The sequence below is a fragment of the Megascapheus bottae genome, chromosome 3, assembly GCF_031878675.1.
Source record: "Megascapheus bottae isolate mThoBot1 chromosome 3, mThoBot2.hap1, whole genome shotgun sequence".
NCBI lineage: Eukaryota > Metazoa > Chordata > Mammalia > Rodentia > Geomyidae > Megascapheus > Megascapheus bottae.
The window spans coordinates 49,808,368-49,833,813 of record NC_143511.1 but is presented as its reverse complement, the minus strand read 5'-3'; the positions used below and the strand labels follow the sequence as shown (position 1 = coordinate 49,833,813).

Sequence of the window (25,446 nt, the reverse complement as noted above, 5' to 3'; positions counted from 1 at the left end):
ATCTACAATAAAACTATATTATAGATTATATCTTCCAGAAAATACAAGTTGTATAACAAATTGGAAAAATAATAAATCACTTACTTTGCAGCAGTCTTAGTAATCTCATCAGTCAACATGTCTCTCACCCTGCAATAAAGATGCAAAATAGATATGAGTTCTTGCTCTAAACTCCATCTTTTTCCTTTACACATCAATTAATCGGAACCTTTGGCAATGACTCCCACTGTTGAAACTCTGTATAGATAATCTTCATACAGTGGTGAAGAATTGCATCAGGTTTTACCTCAAAGATAGTTTTATCTTCCTTTACTTGGGATCACTGATGGGAAGAAGGTGAATGCAATTGAGGAGAGATGTACAGGAATCTAGGTCAGCGTCATCTCAAGTGTCTGTACAGATATCCTTTAGGGTATATTTCTCTATGGGATAAATGTTATCTAATCCCCAAATCTCAATGTTGAAATCTTAATCTCCAATGTTAGGGCATTAGGAGGTGGAGCCCTTACTAATGGGATTAATGCCCTTATGAGAACAGATCCTCTCCCACATGAGGATATAATGGACAGATGGCCATCTATAAACCAGGACCTAGAACCCTTATCACACACCAGTCTTCAGACTCGAGAACTGTGAGAAATATGTTTTAAAGCTATTAAGTCTATAATATTTCTGTTATGGAAATTCACATTGACTATGACACTTTCCATATCTTTCTGTTGCACAAAGCTCATTAAAATATTGATTTTTCTATTTCCAAATTGCATATATGGCATAGTCACTGCATATGTACATAAAATATAATTTCAAACTTAAGATATACAATCTTCTGAAAGCCAAAAGAAGGTATTTATAATGGTGCATTGAAAGTCATGAACCTTTTAGGTGTTGATTGCTCATGACTATAATCTTAGCTACTCAAGGGAACTGACATATGAGAAGTTCAAAGCCAGCCTAGGCAAGAAAGTCCATGAGACTCTCCAGTGAAACAACAAAAGACAGGAAGTGGTATTGTGGCTCAAAGTTACAGAGTACTTGAGCAAAAGTGGTCAGGAACAAATCCCAGGCTCTAAGTTCAAGCCCCATGGATGACATGGAAAAAAAATAAGGACAGGAATATTCATAGAATATATATATATATATAATATTCCCAATATAATAGCATTGACACAAAGTGTAAAGCAATCACTGGCTTCCAAAATTTAATTTATAAATGGTTCACGATTTATATTTAAATATACATTTTTTTAACTTTTTAAAAGTTCCTGCAAAAGGAGAACACATAAAGAGAATCATAGGAACATCCAATTTTATAAATTTGAAGGTTTTCATAATTATAAAATTTTGTATTTAATTCCAAAATTCCAAAATGCTTGTATTTGACATATAACAAAACCTTAGCACCTTGTGAGTTAGTTGCTTTTTTCACTTGTGCTGGTTCTGGAGCTTGAATTCAGGGCCTGGGCACTAACTGAGTTTTTTTTTGCTCAAGGCTAGTGTTTCACTACTTGAGCTAAAGCTCCAATTCTCACTTTTTGGTAGTTAACTGGAGATAAACATAACACTGCCTTTCCTGCCTGGGTTGCTTTGTACTGTAATCCTCAGATCACAGCCTCACCAGTGGCTAGGATTACAGACTGGAGCCACAGACATTTAACTACCTGGCTGAGTCATTCTTAAGACCAAAAAAATTTTTTCAGATCATAATTGAGTGAAAAATTACTTTTCAGTATTTCTTTAAACTGTATTATCTCCTTCTGGAGTTATGGCTCAAGTGGTAGAGTGCTTATTTAACAAATGCATGACTCTGGTTCAATCCCCAAATAAATTGATTTCTGCTTTCCTGAATGAAATATGGTGTATCCAATGCAATTTTTTGTTGGCCAGAATGGCATATTTACTAATGATGGACTCATCTCATACTTGTAAGAGTAAAATTTCTTTGTGTAACAGAGCTCCCCCACCCTACTGTCTTCTATCTTGCTTCATCACTAATTTTCCCTTTTCCAATTGCATTACTCTCCCTAGAATGCTGTTTCATTTTGTAGTGCTGAGAATCACATCTTAGGCCTTGGGCCTGCTAGGCAAAAGCTCTACCAGGAAGTCACAATCCCAAGCTATCTCTTTAGCAAATGAAAATACTGTAGCATCCTGGATTTCTATTTTCCTCTCAAAACCTTCATTAAAATGAATAATTTCAACTTGTGGAATTAAAAATCAATGGAAGCTGCCTTCAAATTAGATATTTCTGCTACTAACACCTTACTCTAAATTTCTGACTTTTTTGTTGCCTGATTTATTGCAGTAGACTCCTACTCATTTTTTCCCAGAAAATATCTTCACTATCACCTAGAGAGATCCTTCCAAATTATGAGTCACACATTCTAGTTCACATCCCCAATAATTCTCTGTCTCACAAAATTTTCTTCAGGTGTGCAACGACTATTTGTAATCCATCTCCTAAACTTCTCTGCTCTTACATCCTATTACTTCCTCCTTTGCTCTCCCCAAATAACACTGCAGCGTATATAGCCAGGGTCTTGGAATGTACTATTCTCTATTCTCTCCTCTTCCAATGTTCCTCACAAGCTACCACACACCACCACTTCCTTCAAGCATCATCAAAGGCCAAATTTATTAAAGAAGCTGAAATAGAAACTTCCATTAAAAAATAGTTGGAGCACCACTCTTTCTCATTTTTATCCAATCAATCTCTTCTCCATTTATCCTATTTTGTTTTTCTTCAACTAATCAAAATCTATCATTTTCTATTAATTTATTATCTATTTCTAAGCCCTAGTAGAACTTAATGGAGTTTAGTTCATTGCTGTTTTCTTTACTGAGAACAATGATGGCAAATAACAGTAGACAAATTTTTAAATAATAAATAAAAATGTCTCCATGCAGATTTGGAACTGTGTTCCAATAACGTAAGTGGCTGAAGAACTCACTTTAAAATAGATTTCCAAGCTAAGCACTGATGAGAGGCTAATATCTGATAATTGCTGTTTAATGCAAGCCTGGGCAGGAAACTGTGAGATTCTTATTTCCAATTAAGTGGCTGGAAAAAAAAAAAAAGCTAAAAATGGAGCTGTGGCTCAAGAGGTAGACAGCAGAACACTAGCCTTGAGCAAAAGACATCAGAGCATCTAGGCCCTGAGTTGAAGCCCCAGTGCAGTGGGTGTTGGTTTGGTTTGGCTGGATTTTATGCCACTGTCTCTGAACTTCTGTGCTTCATTCCTTGCTTTTTGGTGGTTTATTGGAGATAAAAGCCTGATGGAATTTTCTGATAGGGTTGGCTTCAAATCATAGTGTTCAAATCTCAGCCTCTTAGGTTGCTAGGATTACAGGTGTAAGTCACCAGTTACCAGTGAGTCACTATTAGTTTAATTACAAAGTTTCTAGTTCTTTCCTAAGTAACTTCTAGAATTCTTACATATTAACTGCAAAGTGAATATATACATTATTACATATAGATTATAAAATGTTATATATAATATACAATATATATTTCTATATAAATTACAGGGAATATATTTACATATAAATTATGGAATATATATGAATTCCTATATATTAACTGCAAAGTTTCTGGTTCTTACTTAAGTAACTTCTAGAATTCTTATATATTCACTAGGGACTTATATTGAGAGGTGCCTTTCTATGTTTCAGAGAGTGAAGCAACTATACACTACCCACCAAATCATTGCTTTCAGAAGATGAAATAAAGGCTGGATTCTAAAGATATCAGAAAATAAAAAGCCCAATTTCCTAATCTGCATGCTTAAACCCAATAGCAGAAAATTTAAACTGCATGACTATTTTTTGTTAAATATATAAAATGTAACATAAAAACAGAATTAAATATTTAGATTTTGCTTTTCGACAAATGAAGTAACTTTCAGATAGTTTTAGTTTTTTGTTTTTAGATTAAAGCAACTTGTAGCCATAGATAAAACTGGGTTCTGGGTACTTTCCTTCAATTTAGGCAGCTGCAACAATTAATCTGACAAAGTATTCTTCTCAACCTATATGACAATTTAAGCTGCTTTTAATGTTGCAGCAATTATACATTTCTAGGTAGTATACTAGGAGTACCTGAGGGAGCTTGTGCTGAAGAAATTAAAGGGAATAATTCTTAACCAAATGTGGGTAGGATGGCAATGAAATGAGTAAGAAAAACAGAATGTTCATTCGAAAGTATACAAAATCTGTTGCAAGGAATAAGGTACGGGGAGGGAAGGCAAACCACTTCTATATTGTGTTAGGAAAAAAACCCAAATATAAATATATAGATTCATTCCTTTGTATCTGGAGGCTGTGATTAACCAACTGTATGTCAAAAAAACTGACTCTTTCCCCTTATCATTATTCCCTAATCAACATCATCTAACAACTACGTACACAGCATTTCCCTTGTATAGGTTATAATAATTAACTTAAGGATGACTTCATAAGATTATATGCAAATATGATGCTATTTTATATAAGAGAATTGAGTATCCATGGATTTTTGGAATCCATGGGTGAACCTGGAATCAATTCTTTATGGGTACTGAGGGATATGTATTATGTGCATATAATTTATGAATAAAGTTTTCCTTCCTATATCTAGGTAGTAGGTAAAAATACACATATCAAAACTGTCATTTTCATTTAAGCCCAAATACAAGGAAAAGTCACCGGCATTACATTTAAAGCAGTTGCTGTTTCCCTCATTACTCACTTCTTGTGACAATAATGAGCAAAAAATTGCCATCCTCTTACCACAGCCAGGCAGTGCTTCTTTTGTATTGCACCTCTTCAGGTCCTTCTTTCCCATGTTTTAACTGCAGCTCCAGCTCTCCTATTCTTCCCTACAAACAATGCAACATAAATCAGTATACAAAAAAATCAATGGCTGAAATGAACTGAAAATTTGTTTGGGAAGTAGATTCTTTTCCAGTTGGCTTTATACCCTGATAGAATATTTGATTATGAAAGGGGATGGGTAAAGAAAAATGGTGTATCACTGCTCAGGTATTTCTAAATTCACCAGATGAACATCCTGAAGAGGTTGTACCTTTGGCAAATTTAGTACAGAGAACTTCATTTCAAGATACCTATTAAAGCAGATTTGAATTTCATAGATCCCATTTTCAAAGTCCTCTATGTGGTATTCACCTTCCTTTATCAGCAATTGGTAATTTTAGCTGACACAATACCAAGATTGGAGTCTGCACATCAGTATTAGAACAGAATGGTAGAGATAGTAGAAAATGATTTAGGCAAGAAGTAACACATAAGACATATGTGATATGTAAAAAAGGTCATTTACCAAAAGTTCCAATATTATATTTCAAATTCTTCAGTGAATTTATAAAAATAGAGTTATTATTTTCTACAATTTAATGGAAGCATAACTAATAGTGCCTCTTAAAAATATTAAGACCAGGGGCCGGGAGTTTGGCCTAGTGTTAGAGTGCTTGCCTAGCATGCACAAAGACCCGGGTTCGATTCCTTGGTACCACACACAGAGAAAAAAGCCGGAAGTGGTGCTGAGGCTCAAGTGGTAGAGTTCTAGCCTTGAGAAAGTCTAAGGACAGTGCTCAGGCCCTAAGCTCAAGCCTAGGACTGGCCAAAAAAAAAAATTAAGACCAAAGCATTCAAATATATTTATTACTCTTTCCATTGTTTTACACTCAGGATTATTGTAATCAAATATTTTCCTGTTTACGTCATCATCAATTACATTCGTTAAATGTAATTGAAACACCGGCTTTTTGATGGAAGGAACCTAAATTAGACAAGAACTCAGATTTTGTATAAGATTACCAATCAGGAGTAACCATTTTCAGAAGTAGTTGTGCTGCCTTATATTTTCACCAGCAGTGAGTCCTGGTTCCTCACCAACATTTGAAATTGACAGAAATACTTCTCTTATAGCTGTACTTTATTTTACTATCTACTAATGAGATCCAGCTTTTTAAACCATGTTTACTGACTTTGGATTTTAAATTCTGTCCATTTTTCTACTTGTTGTCTTTTTTCCTACTAACTGTTTAGAGCCCAAAGGTAATATAGATCTCTACACACTAATGAAAGAAGCATGACAGCTTGAAGGACTAAGGATGTGAACTCAACAATCAGATTGCCTTGGTATAAGGTCATTTCCTCTTACTGACCGGTGTAGCTTTGTTGTTAATAACCAGAAGTCAACACTTTCCTTTATAATCTTCTTACTAGATCTTTCCTAAAGATATTTAAATCTCTTCAGAAGTAAGTCATATTTTTTATTCTATATAATCTCATGAAGCAAATGGTTCCCCCACCAAAAAAAATTCATCCTTTCTCTATATTGTCAAGGATAAAATTCTAGCCCTTTTATTCTTCCTGCTGTCTCTTGGAAGAAAGCAACAGAAATTATTAAACCAAAAGATACTGACATTAATATTTAACAGTTATATCACCCTTTTAGGAGAGAAGGCAAAGTAAAAGGGAACATGATTTTTACTATTTGACTCTGCCATTTGTGCATTTTAAATTATGCAACTTTACTTCTAAATATCTATTTCCTATAATGGCTTTTCTTTAAAAAATACATGAAACAGGAAATTAGAAGGTTAAAAACCTAATTGGAAATAAATAAAACAAGAAAGCTGGGATACATGCAACTTCCTGAGAAGGCCTATTTTTGTAATCTCTGAATCCATAAACTAGTACAACCAATCTTTTGTGCCTATGTTTCATATTTTTCTTCCTCAGAGTTTCTTTATTTAATTTTATTTTTTATTATTCAGGTAATGTATAGAGGGGTTACAATGCCAGAGATTGGGTGTATTATTTCTCACACACTGATACCACTTATTATGTTTTTGTCTCCATTTCCCTCCTCCCCTCCCGATCATCTTGTTTCCCCCCTTACTTTTCCTATTTCAAATAAACAAATAAACATATATATAATATGCCAGGTAACAAAGTCAGATGCAGTAACAATTTGAGATTAACCAAAGGGCAACACAAGAGAAGAGAAATAACATAGTACATTAAGAACAACAAGAAGGTCTCTCAATAGTCAATCCACATATAGTGTCCTTACTTGTAAAATGGCATGGTAAGCTCGGTTCATATATGCAAGCCAGGCCTGTGGGAGAAAGAGTGCACGGTGCCACTCTGATAGCTGGATGTGGACCTGTGGGAAGATGTACCGTGACATGTTAGATTACATAGAATTATAACAGAATAAAAGTAAGGCTGCTTCACCAATTCTTGCTTTATTTAATGGATTTAAATTCTAAAGCAAACTAAATCAGCCCAGGATCAGAACCACAAACATCCCATGGGGGGGGGGGGAACTTGGAGTCTTAAAAAGACAAAATAAAGTGAGCCTGCAACTGTCTAAATTAAAGTAAATACAATCCTACAAGAATAACAAGTTAAGATGTATTTAACACAGAAATCCATCCCTGAAAATTAAGGAGAAATGCTAGAATATCTCATGCCAAACTCTGGAATTGGGTATTATCTAGCATATCCCCCTAGAAATTTTAATAAAAATAAATATTGCTCATATCCTAGATTTCAAATCCGATAATTTCTGAAGGAATAAACTTAAAACTGCCAACAGAATATCATGTTGTATAGAAACTACGGTGGTAAAAGCATGCAAATGAGCACCACACACAGCAACTGTGCATACCACCAGACAAATGCCCTTTAATCAGTGTGGGTAAACAGGGGAAAAATGATATATGCCAACAATGAAATCCTTCTGCCGAATAGAGGCCCAGACAGAACATCTGGTTTTCATAGTCATTTCTGTTTCTACCTATTAGTGTACAGCTATCTTGCAACAAATCTTCCCAGGGTCTACTTCTGTTAAAGAAAGATCACTCAAGAAAAACAGTTACAAGGCATCACATTTCATGCTCTATAATAATTCATCCAAACTTTATTCAATTCCCTACAGGGCAGAAACACACCCCCAGACCCCCCCCCCCACAGAATAACTTATCCAAAATGACAATAGAATCTTAGTGGCTAATGCTTAAGAACATTTTGACGTAACGTAAGAATTAATTTTCTCAAAGGCCTTGTGAAATAAACACACACACACACACACACACACACACACACACACATCTGGCCTCTAGATGCTCTTTAATCTGACTCTCTTGGAGAGCCTATTATGCAAGGTACTTGGTACTGTGGAAGGACATGAAGATTATCAGTCTATGTATGCAAAGAGCTTTTTGGTTAGCAGGAGAGCCAGAGATGGGAAGGAAGAACACAAGAAGATTAATTCTGACTGCTAGTAATCACTTCCCATGCCACTACCGCTTTTTCAAAATTTAGATGCTCAAACAGTATGAAATGGATATGCAGACCATGAAATGAACTTGAAACAATTATAGAAATTAGTCTCTTTGTTTTGTTTTATTAAGAATTCAGTCTGCCAAGTGGGATTGGGAGAGAAGCTTTGTCAATGTGTCCACAAAACTTTTATCTCTTACTTTAGAAATACAAAATATTTCTTGATTTTCCTGCTAAATAATCCCAATGGTCTTACTGAAAATGCCCATCCATAGCCTCGGGAAGCTGACAGAAAGGACCTGAGTATTTTGGAGACAATGCTTCTTATACTTGAGTTTATAAAAGGAAGGAATTATGAAAAAATGTAAATCCAAATGAGCAAATCAAATAGGGAGCTTCTAAAAACAAAGGCAGTCATTCCAGGAAACGAACTTAAAAGGACCATAGTAGGAGGCTGAAGTTAATTCTCTTGCTGCTCTGACCACAGTGGAAGGGGTGCACACAAACACGGGACACAGCAGATTAGCCTACACACCAGCCTGGAGCCCCCATGTTTTATGGTATTATGCTCTAATTTTAAAGTTCTCTGGAGTTAGTTGTGAATAAATCTCTCTAAAATATACTCTACTGCAATTTCCCTTAATGAAGACAGACTTAGAGAAACAGCATGCAGAGTTATGTCCTGTGTTCATCTGTATCATAGGAAAAAGGGCCTCCCCTGAAAAAATCTAGGATGCTATTTCTCACCAATATACCATCACATAAATTGCCTATATTTTAGACTAAGTTTTATTTTAGACTATATTTTAGAATAAATTCAATGAGAATTTATGAAATATGAAAATGTCTAATTTCTATACTTGTGAGAAGCTGTTGAAGGAAACACAATGAATGAAATAATTTCAAGTCATGAAACTGCAATTTATTTGATATATTCAGTAGATGGGAAAGCTTGGTCCTAATTCCTGTGTTACTAAGTTTAAATGTGTGTGCGATTTGGTTTTTTTTTTTATATGTATATAACTAACTATACCTACTCTTACAATGATAGCTATGTGACAGAATTCCTATGTACAAAGAATGTATTCTATGTACATAGAATATGATAATCATGAGATATTATACATGTGCCTTAAACAGTTTGTTAAGAAAATATGCAAAGGAAAGGAGATATTAATGAAGTTCTATAAGACTTTTATAGCACTCATACTCTGCACAGAATGCCCTGTCTTTTCTCTTTTCTAATTAACTAGAACAATTTCTTTCACCTCCCTACTTCTAGTCTACTGTGTACCTCCGCTGTAACACTCTATAGATGTCATTTTAAATTATTTGTGTCTGAATTGTGTTCTTATACAATCACATGGGCAGAGATCATGTCGTATTCATCCTGAAAACCCTGCCATGGTACCAGTAACAGTGACTTGAACACAGTGGTCAATTATATACTGGTAAGTCCAACAGAATTAAATATACAGCATTAGTGTGCACATGCATATGTGTGTGCTTGTATGCATATGTGTGTATGTGTGTGTATGTGTATATGTATTCTTTTTGTGTGCTGGTCCTGAGCTTAAGAGCTGTCTCTGAGCTATTTTGTTCAAGCCTACTGCTCTATCACTTGAGCCACAGCTATATGTCCATATTTTTGGTAGTTAATTAAAAATAACAGTCTCATGACTATCCTGACCAGGCTGGATTCAAACTGTAATCCTCAGAAATCAGTCTCCTGAGCATTTAGAATTGCAGTCAAGAGGCACTGGTGCCTAGCCAGCATTTGTTTTATAAAGAAAAAAATCTTCTCACATTAAAACCATAGTATCATAAGCAAGAAATCATGTGAAATTATGGGGTTTAACTTTCAATCACTCTGGAAATATAATGTGGAAAAACTTTTGAATCAATGCAGCTAAATTCAAACACAACTCAAGGATATAATAATTTTTAATTTCATAAATGTATCATATAATATATGTCTAAACTGTTTCACACAGGAAATATTTAATTTCAGGTAAGAACAAAGTGAGTAAACTTTATACTATGCAATCTCTATAAATATTGTTATTTATAAGTTCTAATAAACTATACTTAAAACACTACTGTAATACCAAATATTATGCTTAGAAGCACTACTAGAAAGTAGAGGCTTGCAAGAAAGAAAAATGTCAATGTAGTTATGTTTCCTGACTACAGGTTTTACTTAAGGGTAAAACATAGTTACCTAATTAGTTAACTTACTGTGCATAATACAATGCCAGAAATTTGGGAACACATTCTACTTCTTGTGTAATATAAACAACTAAAATTATACTGCATATTAAGCTAATATATACTTTAACAATTTCTCACTGAATTCTACAGAGCAAGTTAGATACATGTTTGAAGAGGCTAGGAACAGTAGCAAGTAAAAATAGATACAAAAGAGTTTGCTATTACATTTTGAAGCCCTGCTCATAAAAAAACACACATTTTTCATGTTCACCATATGACATATAACCATCAAAAATAAAAATATAAAAGATTAAAACAAAAGAAAAGAAGGTGTTTTTAACTTCAGATGCTACAGACATACAAATACAGACCCACACAATTTGGCTCACATTCTTCCTACATGCCCAGCAGAAAACCATTTGCACTTAGTGTTTCAGAACCTAAAAGCCACTCAATGTCCCATTTTTTATACAGAAGGAAACATGTGCTTCAATTTTCTGTCAGTAGTAGTAATCTTGTTGGCACTGTTTTTATTCCTGTCCCCTGAAAAAATTGTGAGAACTGAGGTCTTATGTACCACACCTTTTAAAAGTAAAATGACACTATCTCTTTGTACATGTTTTTGAGATTTAATGTTCTTTTTCCCCCTTTTCTCCACCCTCTTTCTTTCCTCCATCATTGTCTCCCCACCTTACCCCATTTCCCATCAGGATAACATTAGCTTGAAAGCCGACAATTCAATCACATCTCAAGCAACCATTTACTCTGTTATTTAATAGAAGGGGGAAACCCAGTTACCATAACAACTCACAACCACATGGTAATTATGGAGTATCTAAAATACAGCAAACCATACTTTTCACAGTATTTTTCTAGGGAGAACCCATAAGAAGCACAGATATTATTTCTCCCCATTATTATTCACAATTTTCATCTAATTGTTTCACATTGCATGAATGTTAACACTACTCAATAAAGTTCATAAAAACATGCTTTAAAATAAAGAAAGAACCAAAAAAGAAGGGGAAATTGCACTCCTTATATTTCAAATAATTGGGTATATTGCATGTAATCTGAGGCATCTAGGAAAAATACTAAATAAAGCAGAGGAAAAACAAAATTAATTTATAAGACAAAAAGCATCAAATAACAATTACCTAAGGGGGGAGAAGAAGACTGTAGAAGCATTGATTTTATTCAGAGTAGAGCTTCTGATAAGTCTGTAGAAGGTATGTCTAAGATAAAAATTAGAAAATAGCTCATTACTTAGTGATAAGGCAAAATATGGCTGGAAAGCTGTGCAGGACTAGAGAAATTTGCATGTGCCCAAGAATGGGTAAATAATGAAGCAAGACTGCTATTTTTTCCAGGGACAAATCAGCATTATCTAATTTAGGTGAGAATGTCATGTCAAAATGGGAAATGCCAAAGTCTGACAAGACTGGTGGTAAATTCCAGAGAGGAAAACTGTCATTCAGCTTCAGCTTCCCCTTCAACAAGCCCAGAGCTCCCCTTAGGAGGAGCAGAGGACATCAGCATCTTAGCTCTGGAGAACCCTCAGTAGATCTGAAAGACCACTTTTGGGCACATAGACAGAGGAACAAATAAACAGGACACAAGTTTCAGAAAAAAAATCTAAAGAAGAGAATAATTATATAACTGCTATGTTACAATAAACCAAAACCAAATCACAAACAGAACTGTGACATTTCTTGCAAAAATCACATGGGAGAATATTAAGATTTTTTTTAACCTTGTAATGTATAAAGGAAGCTTACACTTTTAAAGCAATCTTATGGTATTATACAACTAGTTCTCCATGGTAAGAAAACTTAATTTAGAAAACACATACTTCTTGAGAAGTTATTATTTTATTTTAATTGTGTGTGTGTGTGTGTGTGTGTGTGTGTGAGATGAGCCTTGAACTCTGGGGGTGGGCACTGTCCCTGAGCTCTTTAGCTCAAGGCTACCACCCTACCCTTGAGCCAAGCCCCACTTCCCATTTTCTTGCCTTAATTGGAGATAAGAGCATCAGGTCCTTTTGTGCAAGGGCTGGCTTTGAACCTTGATCCACAGACCTCTGCCTTCTAAGTAGCTAGGATTACAGGCGTGAACCACCATGCCTGGCTTAGAAATAGTTTTTCTTATTTAACGTATGCATTGAATGGTCTAAAATTTTCCTCTATTCTGCACTCCACAAGTTTTCATGTTATGTTTTCATTTAATTAAAAAAATATTATTTGGAAATAAGGTATCTTCAGTATATTGTCAGTTCTTCATATTTTGAAGTGTATCTTGCTTTTTATAAAATAATAACTTTGCTGGCTGCTGTGGCTCACACCTTTAATCCTAGCTACCCAGGAGGCAGAGATCTGAGGATCATGGTTCAAAGCCAGCCTGGGTATGAAAGTCTGTGAGACTCTTATCTCCAGAAAGCAGGAAGTAGGGCTGTGGCTCCAGATGTAGGGTGATAGCCTTGAGCTAAAGAGCTCAGGGACAGCACCCAGGCCCAGGAGTAGGGTGGCGGCCTTGGGCTGAATATCTCAGGGACAGCTCCCAGGCCAAGTTTAAGACCCATGACCCACGAAAGAAAAACTATTTCCAAGTATCCACTTTTAGCATCTCAAAAATAAGAACCTAGCAATGAAACTGACAGGTGATGAACTCATCAAATGAAAAGCTGATGCTTTAAAATGTTAAATCAACAGGGTGCACACTTACATTTGTAGTTCACCCTTGCTATGTAGTTTACACTTATACACACTAAGCATAGTGTTACAGGTCTATAATGAGAGCTGCAGAGAAGGTGTAGGAAGGCGAATGGTATTCCAAGGACATGCCAGACAAAAAGCACAAGACTTGATGCAAAGAATAACCTAAAAGCAAGCATGGTTACGGGTGTGGTTCAAGTGCCAATGCTTTTGCCTAGCAAATGAAAAGCCCTGGGTTCAAATTCAGAACCACTGAAAATAAATAAATAAATTCAATTAAAAATAACTCATTGTAACTCTTTAGATAACAGAGAAAGCATCTTACAAAATTAGATACTTACTCATGATAACAATCCTCACCAGCAAGGCGCTACTGACTCACACCTATAATCCTAGGTACTCAGGAGGCTGAGATCTGAGGATCATGGTTCAAAGCCAGGCATGAAAGTCCCTGATAATCTTATCTCCAATTAACCACCAAAAACCTGAAGTGATGCTGTGGTTCAAGTGGTAGAGCACTATCCTTGAGCTGAAGAGATTAGGGATAGTGCCCAAGTCCAGAGTTCAAGCCCCATGACAAAAAAAAAAAATCTTCACCAATTTAGGACTTTGAACTTAAAAGGAAATTGCTTTCACCTGATAAGGGGAAGATATAAAAGTCACTACACCAATATGACATTAAAGGGAAAATAAGCAAAAGGCTGAGTGCTGTTCCACACTAGAGCAAGACAGGAATGAGGATTCACACAACTCTCGTTCAGCACTGTACGGAGGTTTCAGCAGTGCACTCAGATACTGAAAAGAGAATGCAGGCATACAGATAATACCATCATTAAAACTATCTTTATTGAAGACAACATTTCAATACACATTGAAGAATCCATAAAAGGGCTATAAGATTTATAAGTGACCTAGTAAGGTCAGAGAAGAATATCAATTTTGTGTTTACATTCTAGCAATAAATGGAAATTCCAACCAATCAAAAATAAAATCTAATTGCAGTCTCATCCAAACGCTCAGAGATATATAACTCCTATTATATGTGGTAAGAATACATCCAAGATTTATAATATGAAAACAAGGAGATACCTACATAATGGAAAGATACAGCTTGTTTCTGAATATACAGATTATTACTAAGATGGTAATTCCTTCCCAAATTAACCTGTATATTTAATGAACTTATAATCAAATCATAGCAAGCTTTTGTTAATTTTTCAAAATTTATACAGAGGAATAAAGAACTTAGAATACTAAAAGAAATTTAACACTATAAAGTAGGAAGAATATTAAGTAACAGTAATGACATGGTATGGTTCTGGAGAAATGCAAGCATAGCTCAAAGCAACCCAACAGGGTAAAGAAACTAGATCCAGAGTTTGACTAGAGTACCTTGTATTCAATTACAGAAGTGTCACAATAAAAGTTAATTCATGGGCCAGGCAAGGTGGCTCATGCTACTCAGGAAGCTGAGATCTGAGGATCAAGGTTCAAAGCCAGCCTGGGCACAAAAAGACCTGAGACTCTTAACTCTAATTAACCTCTAGAAAATGGGAAGTGGAGCCTGGCTCAAGGATAGGTCATTAACCTTGAGCTGAAGATCTCAGGGATAGTGACCAGGCCCAAATGTATGGTGACCCACAAAAAAAAAAGTTAACTCATGGTAATAAAAAAAATCTCTACATAAAGAAAAAATTTTTGTGTACATGTATACCATGCCAGTACAGGCACACACACACACACACACACACACACACACACACACACACGCGCGCACACACACACACTTCTTGAGTCATACCTCCACTTTTAGCTTTTTCCTAGTTATGCAGAGGTAGGAGTTTCTCAGGTTTGTCTACCTAGACTAGTTTCAAACCTCGACCATCAGATCTCAATCTTCTCAATAGGTAGGAATACAAGCATGAGACTCCAGTGCACAGAAAGAAAACTATTTTTGTGTGTACCAGTCCTGGGGCTCGAACTAAAGATCTAGACGCTGTTCTTGAGCTTCTGAGCTTTTTTGCTCAAGGTTAGCACTCTACAACTTGAGCCATTCCATTTCCAGTCTCCATGCCCCCTCTCCCCCCCACCTAGGGACGGGGAAGAGGATGCTTAATTAAGAGATAAGAGTCTCATAGACTATTCTGCTTGGGGTGGTGTCAAATTATGATCCTCAGTTCTCAATCTTCTGATTAGCTAGATTATAGGCATGAACTACTGGTACCTAGCTGAAAAAAACCCTTTTTGAGTATAAAACTTCCTGAAGAAAACACAGACTACCCACAAAGTCATTAACAGAAAAATACATGTGGTCTTTCCTCAAAGTAGAATATCACTGTGCCACCAAAAATAATAAAGTACTGATATAACCGTACATGATTAAACTATGGAAACATTACCCTAAAGTGAAAAAGGCACACTCACAACCCACATATTATATGATTCTATTTATATGCAATGTGCAAATTATGCAGATCTACAGAGAGACAAAGTAGATTAGTAGTTGCTAGAGGCTGAGGTAAAGAGAAACTGGGAATTCTTTGAAAGGTGATGATGTACAGCCTCATAGAAATACTAAAAAAACAAGGATGGATACAAATGAGTGAATTTTAGGACATACAAATTATACTTCAACTTTTTTTTAAGAAAGAAAAATCAAAACTAAACTAAGGAGGAAAAAAAGAGCACAAAACCTTTGGGACCTAGGATTAGGCACCTTGATGTGTGAAAATTCTTCACAATTAAAAATCCTTTTTTCAATAGACTTTTTTCTTTTTTTCTTTTTCTTTTTTTTTCTTGCCAGCTTGGGACTAGAACTCAAGGCCTGGGAGCTATCCCTGACTCTTTGTGTTCAAGGCTAGTGCTCTCCCACTCACAGCACCACTTCTGGTTCCATAGTTTTCCTCATTTGTAATAATTAGTATATGTCTAGGATTTTCCTAGCAGAGGACCACAATAGCTCAATAGTTATATACATTTGACCATATAGAATGATGCTAAGTAAAATGAACTTCTTCCCATTTTTGTGGAATGAAGACACTTAGTAAATAAAAGCTCTCCAAATACTCGTGTAATTTCAGCTCACATGAAGGAAAATGGGTGGGACTGAATGAAGACAGCTATTAAGCCCTTTGCTACACTGTTTTTGTTTTTGTTTTTTGCCAGTCCTGGGCTTGAGCTCAGGGCTTGAGCACTGTCCTTGGACTTTCTCAAGGCTAGAGCTCTACCACTTGAGCCTCAGCACCACTTCTGGCTTTTTTCTATGTATGTGGTACCAAGGAATCGAACCGGGGTCTTCGTGCATGCTAGGCAAGCACTTTAACCACTAGGCCAAACTCCCAGCCCACTGCTACACTGCTGTACTGGTGAAAATTGTGTTGACATATAATTCAGTCAAGCCAAATTAGAGTTACTAGGGTCTGAAAAGGATGCATCAAAATATAACCTTCCATTTGGACATATTTTAGAAATGGCAATTATTTTAGGACCAAGTCCATTAAATGTTTACAATTCTCATAGTTTGATATATTATTCACTGTGTGTTATCAAGAAATATTTTTTGCTTTTTTATTGATTCACACATTTAGGTTGTACACATCTTCATAGTAGTAACATGACCTTAAACAAAAGCATACATTTCCCAAGTGCCTCCCCGGTCTCCTCTTCCCTGGCTTTGTTATAAGCCTCAATAACCACATTTCTCAAGAACATACTTAACCCTACATAACTTAGTTTTTAAAAGGGGTGAAAAGAAAAGTGAAACATACAAATCCAAGCATTTTAATGCATTTTATGTACTATTAATTCTACTCACAAAATATAAATCCATGTAGCCTGTGTACTTAGAAAAGATTAAAATTAAGAAACAGGGAATATTATCTTCTTTTACAGTAGGCTAAAATTTATTCAGAACAGAACTTAAACATTGGTGGAATAAACCAAATCTTTAGCTACTATTTCCTAGCAATTGGGCTGAGCAGGAAGAACCATGTCATTTATTTCAGAAATACATCAAAATAGTTTGGTATTCTATGTCATTTGGATAGCCTTTAAAGGTAACTTACCTTGACATGATAAAGAAAAAAACCACATTTCTAGCAAACACTCAACTTCATAACCACAAAGCAAAATGGAATTACTCTAATGTGTATACACAGGGAGGTTGGATGGAAGAACACCTACCTCATGTACCAGGGTAAGTGCCATCTGCTTGAAGCTTCGCCCTCTACTGGCCATCAGTCGATTCAATGGTTTACCATCCTTATTCTGGTACATGGCAATATCATAGCAAAATAAAATACCACCTTAATAAAAAAATACAAAAAATGTCTCTTATGGGAAAACATTAATTATATTTTTAGTAATCCATGATCAATCTAAAGAATTTTTAAATAAAAAGATAACGTTCTAGGCTGGGAGTGTGGCCTAGTGGTAGAGTGCTTGCCTAGCATGCATGAAGATCCAGGTTCGATTCCTCGGTACCATATACATAGAAAAAGCCGGAAGTGGTGCTGAGGCTCAAGTGGAAGAGTTCTAGTCTTGAGAAAGTCCAAGGCCAGTGCTCAGGCCTCTGAGCTTAAGCCCAGGATGGGCAAAAAAAAAAAAGATAATGTTCTAAGCAAATTATTGTTTATTATTATTATTATTATATTATTATTTGGCCAGTCTTGGAACTCAGGGCCTAAGCACTATCCTTTGAATTTTCTCAAAGCTAACACTCTACACTTGAGCCACAGTACCACTTCTGGCTTTTTCTGTGTATATGGTACCAACGAATCAAACCCAGAGTTTCCTGCATGCTAGGCAAGCACTCTTCCACTAGCCCACACTCCTGGCCCACAAAATACTATTTTTTTACTAGTGGTAATTAGGGAATATAAAAATAGTAATGAGATACTGTTTAGGAAGTGGTAGAAATTTTTGGAGATGGGATCTACCTGGAGGAAATAAAGGACCATGAATGCGCCTTTAAAGGTAATACCTGGTCCCTAATCCTTTTCTTACTTTTTGCTTCCTGTCTGCCAAGAGGTAAAGAATCTACTCCACACACTCACACTGCCATGATTTTCTTCCCAAGCATATAAGCCAAGTGACAATGGACTATACCCTCTGATATTGTGAGTCAAAATAAGCCCTTCCTCCTTTAAGTGGTTTATGTCAGACATTGTGGTCACAGCAACAAAAAGTATCTAATACAAAGTAGGTTAGTCTTTATATAAAACCAGTGGGGGCAAGATATATGAGAATTGTTCAGACTTTTAGAAACTGACATGGTTCTTGTAGATATGTTACCAGTGAAGACAATTAGAAAAGTAAAGGAATAAATAGCCTCACATTAGGTTATATTTGAACATCAATAAGCTTGCTCTCAAACTTACGAAAAACTGTTTCAAAGCTTTTTGAATTTCAAAATAATGAGGGTTGTAGATTTATTTTTCAAGATCAAACAACTGAGAAACATTGGTTTCTCTTTCATTTGGTGGATTAGAACTCGGCCTAGGCTGAACCAGAACCTGTGACTTTCTTCCATGGGAGAGAAAACCATTTGAAATAGTAAACATACTCTGGAATTTTAACCCACCAGTTTGTATGTGCTTTTATAGTCCTCTAATATCTTTTGTGAACTGAGAGAGGAAGAATGAATAAATAGAGTCATAATCCTCAACGAACACATATAAAAGGAACCAGGTAACTTGAGAGCATGTATGAGGTAGGGAAATGAGAAGAGTAACACTGATCAAGATGCATTGTATTTATGAATTTACATGATAAATTAAAAGCCCTTTGTACAACTGAAAATATAATCAAATGATTTTTTTTTTTTGCCAATCCTGGGGCTTGACCTTGGGTTTTTCTCAAGACTAGCACTCTACCACTTGAGCTAAAGCACCACTTCTGGCTTTTTCTGTATATGTGGTATGGAGGAATTGAACCCAGAGATTCTTGCATGCTAGAAAAGCATTCTACCACTAGGCCACACCAGCAGCCTTAAATGCAATTTTTGTATATTTAGTTAATTTACCAAGTTGTGTCTAGATGTCAGTGGTAGAAATGTCCTTCATGAAGTATTACATTGAACTTAGAAGTGAAAGTTCAATCTAATAATAAACACCTACAGTTTGGAATGATATACCACTCTTTCTTACCTGCAAGGCCAGGTTTTAATCCTGGTTGCTTATTTGTTTCATACATCTTCAATATAAAATTGGGAATTCCTGCTACTGTCTTTCCTTGATCTGAGCGGATGCCTCCTTTTAATGCAGTGTGATATATCCCACGGGGCATATTTACCATTTCTTGCTTCACAAGTGACGTAAAAAATTCTTCTAAAGCTGAAAGTGGATAAAAGGAATTAAAAAGATATAGAAAAACTCTTCATAGTGGTATATATTCCTAACAAGGAGGAGAGAAGAGAGTCATAACGGGAACCAAAAAAATTAGTAAGGCCCTATCTCAAAAAAACAAGCCAAGCATATTACATACCTCTAATTCCAAGCTATTCAAGAGGCAGAATTAAGAAGACTATGTTTCAAAGCCATCTCTAAACAACAACAAAAAAAGCCCTATTTGAGAAATAAACACTGCCAGTGGATTTTCACAGTATGTAGGAAAAAACCCACAACTTCCGACCTTGATCAAGGGATTACAATAATGATGTTCCCTGAATTAAGCTCCTTGCCAGACTAAAGTCCCAATTCCAAATGACCTCTCTCTAGTCCTTAAATATACAAGCCTACATAGAGCCAGTAAAGTTGCTGCTTCTTCCAATGGGATCACAGTAGTTTCAGATATTTCATATCCGTCCTTCTTTCCTTTAGTTACTTGCAGAGAGGCCTTTCATGACAACCATCATTCTTCAGCAATAGTAGTACAATTATTTTTAAATGAAATATTCCTTTATTATTTATTTCCTTATGTTCCTTCCAATTAAGTCCTAGATCTTTACCATTTGATGTTTAAATTATTACAAAATAAACACACAGAAACAGGATCAGAAGTCAACAGGATGCCAAACTAAGTCATTGATAAAGCTTTATATTCTATGGCTTTATATTCTAATGTCATTTTCTGAAGGACCACTAGAGGTTGTCCAATACAGAAACAAATAAAAATTGAAATACTAAAGCTAAACAAATCATATGGGGAAGAAGAGAGAGAGAGAGAGAGAGAGAGAGAGAGAGAGAGAGGGGGGGGGGGAGGGGGAGAGAAAGAAAAAGGAAAGAAGGAAAGGTAGGAAGGAAGGAAGGAAGGAAGGAAGGAAGGAAGGAAGGAAGGAAGGAAGGAAGGAAGGAAGGAGAATATGTCTATATAGGAACAAAGGCAAGGGTTTGCCTGACTATATTGGAATTTCATGCCGAGTGTGTCTACCCAAATGTGTCCTTCAAAAGATCATGTCAATTAATGGTTCAAATGCTGGCTGGAAGTATCAAGTGACTTCCCAGTTCTGTCCTTCCCAACTGAAACTCTCTTACATGCAACCAAGCTTCTCCACACAAAGCTTAGGGAATACCTGTGTGGGATGGTTTTCATTTACTCCTCTAAATCTGTTCTCCATCCTTGGCAACTTTGCCTATATCCTCAATAATAACCAAATTCTGTAGTTTTTTGTTGGCCTCAACTAAAGAAAGGCACTGGTAGATGTTCTGAGGGTGAGAACACAGTGCCAGGTGCAGTGGCTCGAGACTGCAAACCCAGCTACTCTGAAGGCTGAGCCTGGAGGATTGCTTGAGTCCAGGAGTTCTGGGCTGAGTGTGCTGTGCTAATCGGGTGTTGGCACTAAGTTCAGCATCAAATATGGTGACCTCCAGGGAGCAGGGGAACACAAGGTTGCCAAAGGAGGGATGAATCGGCCCAGGTTGGAAATGGAGCAGGTCAAAGAGAACATAGTGAGATGAGTGGGTTGCTAAATATTGTCTGCACCCTTGTTGTGAAGGCCCGGGCTCCATGTAAGCAGCCCTATCTGTGAAGGAGATGCTTGTTTTCCTCCTCTTATCTCTTTCTCCATCTCCTAAGGCTTAAACTCACTTCTGGTAAACTTCCCTTAACTTTGACAACATAATTTTATTAGCTTTTATTAACTACCTTTCAATTATTCCATTAAATGTGACTAACCCTCCTTTCTGCTTTGACCTTAACTAATAAATATAACTAATAAATATAAAATTAAATAATATCCAACTGCAGGCCAAATACTATAGTTCCTACATACTCAAGTACAGACATTTCAAAAGATATTTATGAGCCATTTGTTTATGAAAACAGTGGCACTAGAGGAAGAGAATAATTTTCCTTATCATAGTAAGAGAGTAATTTCAAGCTTTCTCTGGAAAGATAGTATCACAGTAAGCAGGAGAAGAACACATGTCAGGGGAGAAGTACATGTCTACACATGGACTAGCCAAGCAATGGAAATTTGCCTGCTTGTCAACCTCTACAGCAAATTAGGGCCTCTCAAATAACATCAGACAGGATGGGGTAGGGGAATATATATATATATATATATATACATATGTGTATATATATATATATATAACTGGGATTTGCACTAAAGGCTTCTAAATGCCAAGCAGATACTCTAACCTTTTGTTGTTGTTATTTGTTGTTTGTTTCTGACAGGGTTTGCTGGTTTTGCCTGGGGCCAGCCTTGAATGATCATTTATGCATGCTCCCTTGCCTAACTGGGATTACAAACACACCCCTGGCTTATTTTTGTTGAAATGGATGTCTTTACTAATTATTTGCCTGGGGCCTCAATCCTTCAACTCTCTGCCTCCTGAGTAGCTGGGAATATAGAGCTAAACCCAACCTAAAGAGCATTTTAAAAGGGGATAAAGATGTCTGGAGCCCGTACGGCTAATACACAGGGCACCCTTTCCCCTAGCAACTGGGCTATTTTTTTTTCCCATTGTTTTATCATCATATCCTTGCTTCTGTAAAATAACTAGAATTTGCAAAGAAGTTAAAAATTTGAAAGACAAAAACTTAAATGTAAATTTTTTTAAACAACTCAAGTATGCATTAGCAGGTGAGTTCACTTGGTGAAAAAGCAAGTCCTTCTGTTGAAAGTAAACTATAGTATACACACATTCCAAAAGATAAAGTCCACTAAAAATGGTAGCTTCTCTGCCACCGAGGAGTTACCTGGCAAAGTTGAAGGAGCAGTGAGTGATAAGAGTTTAAGATAGCAAGGGCCTGGAATGGAAAGATCTACATCTTCCTCATCTTCCTCCTCATCTAACTCTTCAGAAGCAGGGATTTCTGGTCGGATCTGAAAATGGAGGTGGTAAAATTTTAGACAAGATGATACTACAAATTATGTGAAATTTTTTTTTTGCCCTCTGGGTATCACAAGTTAAAAATCATGTTTGAGTTCACTCTATAATATCTGAATGCCATCAAAACTAATATTAGTAAAAAAAAATCTGTTCATGCTCTAGATTAAATAGTCACATTATTCAAAACAATTCCAAAGTCATGGGGGAGGGGGAAATACTATAAGATAGCATTTGCCATGATTAGTATAGACAACAAATGAAATTTTACAGTATCTTATAATAAAATGCAAAATCTCACACATTTAGTATGTTGAACTTCTACAACTAATAGTTAAATATTTGCTTTATCCAATACTTTTACTTTTTATCTGTGATTCCAGCTATATTTCCATGACAAAGCATAAAATCCTTCAGAAGACATATAAAAGATGAGAGAATGACTAAAGTTTTATTTTTAGTTTGTTGCTGGGGAATTACAAAAACACTAAAATCTATAATTGGTTGCTAACTTTATTGTATGCAATTTGCATTTTGAAGGTCCTCTGGTTGCTCTGCGATTAGCTATGTTCATGTGAATCAAAAATTTAAAAATGTACAAAGATTTTCACTATCATAGCTCCTATATAATATAACTGGTAAGAAATTAATTAAAATTTTAATACTTTCAATCACACGCCATCATAATACCCACATGTATATAATTAAGCATTGGGGGAGGAAATCAAAATATATAAAAGTGATTGGTATAACCATAAAGTGCCAGAATCCAGTGATTACCATTAGCTGGTCTTTCAAAGTTATTTTTAAAAATAATGAACAATTCCTGCAGACTGCCTTCTTCATAGGTCCCCAAAGCCCTGTTTCATTTAGGAACTGCACTGAGTCAGGATTCTTGCACAGGGATAAAAAGAAACCAGAGAGGAAATGTTTCTCTTAAGTATAATAATCTCAACTCCAGCAAAGCCTTTCAACCATAACTAGTATTCTTTTGGCTAGTGAAAGCAACTTGACCACCTGAGTACATAACAGGACACAATTCAATTTAGATTAAATGTTGAGTACTTAATTCTCAGAATGCTTACAGATGGAACAATCGGGTACGTTCCAGGTAGGGTAACACAGCATTTGTTAGAAACCACTGCATATCAGAGATAATCTGACACATTTGTCACTCACAAGAAAAGGCTTCCAACTGTGTCTTGTTGGTTATATTATTGGAAATTTCTAAGAGATGCTAAATAGTTAGAGTGGTCTAAAACATTTGGCTGAAAGGGGGTGTTGCTTTTTTATTATTTATTTGTTTTTTCATTTATTGGCAATATTGGTGCTTGAACTCAAGGCCTCCTCTCTGGTGGGTTGGCACTTTTCCACATACATGTCTCTCACCTCTTTATTGCCTTAATTATTTTGTATAGAGAGTTTCACTTTTGCCTGGAGCCAGCCTGAGACCATATTTCCCAGGTAACTGTAATTACAAACAGACACCATCTTGCCTGGTTTGTTTGCTGAAATGGAGTCTCACCTCAAGTTAACTTTGAATCATATTCTCTGATAAATGTTATATTACAGGCATGACCAGCCTGACTTTTTGTCACATCCAATACTTTTAGAAAACAGTAATTGACAGGTACAGCTACTTCATTTTTGTGTATATACTCAACGCAGTGAAATAGGTAATCGTATAGAAACATGAACACAAATGATCAGAACAATATATTCAAAATAGTGCCCAAATGGGAGCCAACCCAAATATTTAACAACACGTGAGAGAGTAAACAAAATAGTAAACTGGAGGAGAAAAGGGAATATCACAGTCCAGAAGCTCATTAGAAAATATCTTGAAAACCTGCAACCTAATATACTAGAAAACAGAACAGATAAAATTCTAGATGCATAAATATACAAAAATTTAACCAAGAGGTACAAATCACATAAACAGACTAAAATAAGCAGTGACCTTGAGGCAGAAACCCATTAATCTTACACCAAAGAAGACAGGTACAAAAAATAAATAAAATTGTAATCTCCTTGATGAAAATAGATGCACAATTGTGAATAAAATACTTGCTAGCCAAATTCATTTTTTCATATATTTTTACTGTAATTAATAGAAGAGTTACATTATATTCGCCAGATAGAAGGTGCATTACTTCACATACATTGATACCCTTTCTCATATCTTGGTCTCCATTTCCCTCGCCCCCACCCTCATCCGTCAACTTGTTTTCCTCCCTTCCCTATCCAATTTCAAATAACCAAATACATATATATCTAATATATCAGATAACAAAGTGAGATACTGTAACAATTTGAGATAACCAAGGGACAGCAAAAGAGATGAGAGATAACAGTACATTAAGGACAACAGTCACTCATTGAAAACCAAATTTAACACACACTAAACGAAATAAATAGTATTTATGTTAAACCAGTAACTGACAGTGCAATTAGTGGAGATAACTGAATATTTACTCTAGTGTGAAGAACAAGACAAGATTGTACATTCTCCACTCTTATCTGATGTAATGCTTGAATTTTTAGTCAAAGAAACAAAGTAAGAGCAAGAAAGAAATAAAGGGGTAACAAATAGGCAAAGAGGAGATAATATTTCCCATAATGACAGTCACTATACTCCTATATTTGAAATATTTTAAAGAAACCATCAAAAAACACCTAGATATGACACTTTCAGCAGAATACAGAACCAATATAAAAAATAAAAATCAATGGATATTTTATATACCAACATCATTTAGATTTAGGGAAACAATGTCATTCACAATAGCCTCAAAAAATTAAGTACATAAGAATAATCCTAATAAATGAAGTGAAAAATCATTATAATAAAATTCATAAAGCCTAAAGGGCAAAAATTTAAGGCACAAGAAAATAGAATTGCATGTTCATTGATTAGCTAAATTAATATTGTGAAAATAGCTGTAATAAACAAAGCAATT

At 35.6% G+C, this 25,446-nt stretch overlaps 1 protein-coding gene across 1 annotated transcript in view; it reads right to left on the bottom strand.

Moving 5' to 3' along the window:
• Focad (focadhesin) overlaps positions 1–25,446 on the bottom strand; it is a 250,753-nt gene that overhangs the window by 63,207 nt on the left and 162,100 nt on the right. Inside the window, exons 19-24 of the mRNA XM_090330054.1 lie at positions 22,356–22,482; positions 19,361–19,546; positions 17,397–17,518; positions 7,079–7,171; positions 4,768–4,856; positions 85–129 (exon numbers count right to left, since the gene is read on the bottom strand). Of these exons, the coding sequence (XP_090186180.1) occupies positions 85–129; positions 4,768–4,856; positions 7,079–7,171; positions 17,397–17,518; positions 19,361–19,546; positions 22,356–22,482 (662 nt within the window). The remainder of the gene's footprint in view (positions 1–84; positions 130–4,767; positions 4,857–7,078; positions 7,172–17,396; positions 17,519–19,360; positions 19,547–22,355; positions 22,483–25,446) is intronic.